The following is a 5,388-nucleotide window of genomic DNA, read 5'->3' on the forward strand; positions in this document are numbered from 1 at the left end:
CGACATTTAAAAAGTGCGCCATCTTGTAAATATCGCCGCAACTAAGTTGTTTGAAGAAACAAGCAATAAAACAGGAATCGTTAATTGTAACTTAAAACACTTTGCAGGAATTGCAGTCTTGGCTTCTGCCACATAGATGGTGCTCGTGCAGCTCCTCTCATTTGTTATTGTTTTTAGTAATAACAGTGCGCCAACTGTGTAATTATTCCTTCCACTTCCGCTTCTTGTACAACATCTTACGATTACATTAATGCAAATTGTGGTCAATTTTCAGGTTTTTATTACTTTTGTAACGCATGAAGTGCGTTAAAAAACAACAAATTATTCAAAAAAACTGAGATAAGATCATCATCATTTCTTAACAATAAAATTGAGGCCATTTGAAACCACCCAAACCTGACCTGAGATAATTCTTGAACACTGAAACTTTTATTTTATTACAACATTAAATCCAGAAAGACATTACTTATATAAAACGCCCAGTTATGTAAATTTTTACATCTTGTAAAAAGATAATTGTTGTGTTTACAAAAAAATCGACATCCTGCTGAAGCGTCAGAGACAGATTCTGAGCCTTCGAGGCAGTCTTTACGACCTGAAAAAGTCAATTAGTCGGTAATTGATTTCCGCGTGCTTTAAACTACTTGTCGCATCGAGTTACGAAGCAGATTAAAAAGTCATTAATTATGTTAAAGACATTACCATTGAAGAGGTAATTAGAAGAAATTTGGTTTGTAGAGAGGACACGTAAATCATATTTTGTTTATTAGCCTTGAATCTGAGATGTTTATGCAAAAAAGTCGGTGATTTCAATGCTAAATCGAGAAAAAAACTGGCGATTTCAACGCTAGATTCAGACAGAAACTTGAAGATTTTAATGCTTGATCACGTGGAGACTTCAATGATAGGTGCAGATGCGAAAACAAAGAACGTTTATTTCTTTCAATAAAGATAAATAATCTAGTGACAATATAAGCGTCGTAAAAAGGCAAAGTGTTGGCAGAATGTCGTAGACTTTATCACGCTCTGTATTTAAATAAAATTATAGCGGTAAAAGAAGTTGCGAAAGTTAAAATTTATTTTCCTGAAACGAAATAAATCAATTCGAATTATTCCAATCAAAAATTATTAAAATCTGGTCAAAGTTTTGTCAGTGCTGAAATTATAAATTCAATAACCGTCATAAATAATTCATTCGTTTCAGTATCTCCAAATCAAACTTGAAATAATTAAGGAATATACAATAAGTCATAATCCGGGTGTGGCGCGTTATTTTCAGTAGTTCACAAGGTCAACCAGTGGCGTACAATAGCCCATCGATCATGGGTGGGTTTAGCTCCCAAAGGTCGTCACCAAATGTACCAATTATCCTGTCTGCATAAAATTTGTCAACACACCTACGCATACACACAGTGACGCAATAATTAAATAAAATCCAGTTTATTTGTACAAAAAAGGGACAATCAGTCTTTGATCATTCCGGTAGGTTTGGGTAGGTTTTTCCGGGGTGGTAAAGCTCATTGCTGATGACCGCCACCGGCTTGGCATGGGTAAACGGGTGTCGGAAGTCTTCGGGAAACTTCAGGTGGTTCAGAATGGGGTAACCTGAAAAAGTCCACTATTGGGTAACCCAAAAGGTCACTTGACATAATGCTCAAAATGAGGTTTTAAAATGTCATCGCGGGCCACGCCCGCTTTCATAATTTTCAGTACCTGTCGGAGGCTTCCTGAAGGTCACCACGGCTCTGAAACCGGCTTTTCCGTTGACTTGGTACTCCACAACCCGGATTTTTCCGTCGGCTTCCAGGAAACTGTACGAGCCGTGGACGATATCCGAGCGTCGTTCTTCCCAATGTTGCGTCACGACGCGCGCTTCGTCAATCGCATACCTGAACGTATATGAGACCTGAAAATTTTTTTGATACCGTTTTGCTCCTGCTGAGTTGCGCCATTACCTCATTAAGTCCGTTGCAACATCGGTTATCCACGGATACGATTGTTAACAGAACAATGCCCTGAAAGGTAATAAATGCTCACTATGGTTTCAGTAATCAATGAGTTTGGCTCAAACTGAAAAGCGTGAGCGAGATTAGAGCGGAGGCAAGCGAAATTACTGTAATTTTTGACAAGATATTAGAAATTTTAACGAGCAGTTCAACTCGTGTTGAAAAATGCATCGCGGAAACTTGAACGATCAATAAAAATTTGCCACCGGGGATTTCAATGTTAGATAAGTGCAAATTCAACTGTGAATAATTTAAGTATTAGGAATTTTGATTTTTCACTGTTTACAATGTTTTCAGACATTTAATAACGACTTTAATTGAAAAACAAACCGTTTTCAGACAAGTTTCTAATCATTTACCTCAATTACAACTACTAATTTTCATATTAATTGCCAAATTAGAGAGAAATTAAACTATTTACGTTTTTGACGAAAAATTGGAGACATTAATGAGCAATCAGAACATAAATATTAATGATAAGTGAGACACTAATCTGTAGGCTTTAACGCTGAATCAAAACACATTTTTTATAAAACAAATTTTTATCAGTTTTTTCAGAATTTTCTGTAATGTCATTTTCAATTAACATTTTTTAATAAACAGAATCCTTAAATAATAAATTTTTTTTTTTGAAAAACTGCATTGTATTGTATGATTCAAACGATTCAAGAGAGTTTTCATGCCAAGAACTAAAATAGTTTTTTTTTTGTTTTTAAAATGTCTTACTCTTTATTCCTAATTTCAATGGAATTTTATTTTTGAAGTAATAGATTAAATTGGAGATTTCAACGTTTAATTTTTTTAATTTTGATTAAATAGACAGAATTTTTGTATCTATAATACGATATTTTTAGGTAAAACTAAGCTTTGAAGCTTAGAAAAACTAAAAACTGTAATAAGAAATTAATTAAAAATAAAAAAATGCACACTACTTTCTTAAATTAACTTATTTTTTGTTTCGAAAATCTATAAGCACCGGGATATCTTGGAATCCAGCGTTTCAGGCACAAAATTAAAAATGTGGAGACTTCAGTATACTAAAACTGAAAATTTCAACGAAAACACAACAATAAAAAAATGTTATCTTTACTTATTTTTTCAAAATCTAATTTAAATGTAGCACTTTTCACTTTTATCAAATAATAATGTTTTTGGCTTATTTTTTTAACAAAAAAAATGTATTGAGTAAAAAATAAAAAATCTAATAGGGACTTTATTTGTGGATGAGGATATAAAAACTGGAAGAAATTTTAACAAAACATTAAAACACAAAATATAAAGTATGTAAATATTTAAAAATCACAAGTTGAGAAAAACAAAGAAAAAATTATAAATCGCATCTAAAAACTAAAAGAGAAATTAAAACGCAAAATTTATTTATTCTACAAAGATTTTAGGCTGCGATAAAAACACAAATATAAAAAAACTTATTCTTATCAGACTTGTTATGTTAATATTTCTAAGGTTATTTTTAACAAAGCTGACTTTGAAATGTTTCACTTGCCCTTGATAAGACTTTAGGATACAAAAACTACAATTTTTTATTTTAAATTTTATTCAAATATTTTTTTTAAATAAAATAATTAAGATTAGTAGAGAGTCTATAACGATCAGTAACAATATAAATTAGAAATTTCAACGTTTAAAGCTAAGCTTTAAAGCTTAGAAAGCACAAAAAGCAAAACTTTAACAAAACATTGACTGAAAATAAAAAAATCAGTGGAGATTTTAACACTTAATAAAAATACGAAACTGAAACACAATATTTATCAATTTTTTTTTAATTTTCATCAAATTTGCAAAACGAAATTTGCAATGTCTCACTTTTCATTTTTATCACAAACTAAAACATTGCCATTTACAAATTTTAATTTTTTAATCGAAAAAACAAGATTAACAAAGACTTTAACGACCAGTCACGAAACAAACTGGAAATTTCAACGCTCAATTGTATTTTAACAATAAAACAAATTTTTATCATTGGGAAGGTTATTGGTACAATACCAATGTCCCACTTTTATTTTTTATCAAATAAATATTTCAATGTGTGGAAACTTAGAGCTACAACCGGAGACTTTAACGTTACATCAAGATGGAAAAATAAAAAAAATGGTGTCGGTGCATGCCATCGATAAGCCGTCACTAACCCCTTTCGCAACGGCCTACTTTTCCTCGTCAGTTGACAAAACAAAACCCTCGTTATTTGGTGATGATCGTGTGTGCGATCACCATCTTAGATCCAGTTTCGTGACTAAGAATTGCATAATCGTCGATTTATCGATTCTTCGCACCAACTTGGAGTTTTTGTCAACGACCTCTCATCCATGTGCAACATGTTTTAATACGTTACGTGACTACAAAGCCAGCCTTGTAATTAGATAAATTATACTTTGCGACAACAATGCATTAAGCCAATTAATTGTCCGTCAGTCGTGTTGTCAACAATTAGAGATAATTTCAAGGCGCTCTCTGAGTAATTACACTCGAGATTTTTTCCAAAACCGCAAAATTTAAGAAAGTGTTAATTACAAGTTTTTATTCGGTTTCATTCATTATCGAAATGGCAACTGTCGGCCCTGAACTTGCAAAAATGCGGACATAACCGATTTAGGTCTGATTAGGTGAGGTGTGACCTGATCTAGGCCATCGGTGCATGTAAACAAACTGGCCATAATTACGCAACCACTAAGATGAGAAAAATATGCTGAAAATCCTGAAATGAAACATCCCACATTGTATGGGAGACGATTTTTGTTAAGGTAGGATTTTTTACGCTTTCTAAATTATTATCGCGTTATTTATGGGCGGCGAGATATTTTTCTTAATTGCAGTGTTGTCAAAGAAAGTAAATACGAAACTGAAATTTTTATTGTAATTTCAGTCGACAAGATATAATTCGGGGCGGCCTCCAAAGTAATGACAGTGGTCGAATATGACCTAAGAGAGTTGTAAAAGTACAAATTTGCATCAAAAAATGTTTTAACTCAAGAATTAGAGCACAGAATGGACAATAAAAACAAATTGCGTTTTTCACTGAAAAACTACAAAGCTGAAAAGTATACAAATCGGTTTTTTCAAATTTACTTTTATCTTTCGGAGTGTCTCGGAAGCGTTTCAGGCAAAAATTACGACGTACAAAAAATTAAAATTTTAACGAGAAATTACAACAAATCTTTTTCAAAAAATACAATTTTATGAAATTTTTTCAAGCAAAAACAGAAATGCTAATAGGAACTTTAAAAAAAAAATTGATTGGGACTATTTAAAACGCTGAAAAGAATTAGAACAGAGAATGGACGAAAAAAGTACACAAAACGGCTTTTTCAAATTAACTTATTCGTCGTTTCGAAAATCTACCAAGCCTTTCAGACACAAAATGTAG

The 5,388-nt window shown here is 32.2% G+C and overlaps 1 protein-coding gene across 2 annotated transcripts in view; it reads right to left on the reverse strand.

Annotated features, from left to right (window-relative positions):
• Window positions 1-1,141: 1,141 nt before the first annotated feature.
• The window catches only part of LOC123013613 (cuticle protein 19-like), a 6,614-nt gene continuing 2,367 nt past the window's right edge, over window positions 1,142-5,388 (reverse strand). Inside the window, exons 2-4 of one of the 2 annotated variants that reach the window (XM_044412248.1) lie at window positions 1,956-2,015; window positions 1,714-1,906; window positions 1,142-1,605 (exon numbers count right to left, since the gene is read on the reverse strand). In XM_044412248.1, coding sequence (XP_044268183.1) covers window positions 1,475-1,605; window positions 1,714-1,906; window positions 1,956-2,015 — 384 coding nt within the window. In that variant the 3' untranslated portion in view covers window positions 1,142-1,474. Of the gene's footprint in view, window positions 1,619-1,713; window positions 1,907-1,955; window positions 2,016-5,388 lie in introns of both variants that reach the window. The other variant, XM_044412249.1, reaches the window with a different exon arrangement.

Source organism: Tribolium madens, unplaced genomic scaffold (genome assembly GCF_015345945.1).
Source record: "Tribolium madens isolate multiple individuals breed KSU strain unplaced genomic scaffold, Tmad_KSU_1.1 Scaffold_96;HRSCAF=242;Tcas5.2_LG5, whole genome shotgun sequence".
Classification (NCBI taxonomy): Eukaryota; Metazoa; Arthropoda; class Insecta; order Coleoptera; family Tenebrionidae; genus Tribolium; species Tribolium madens.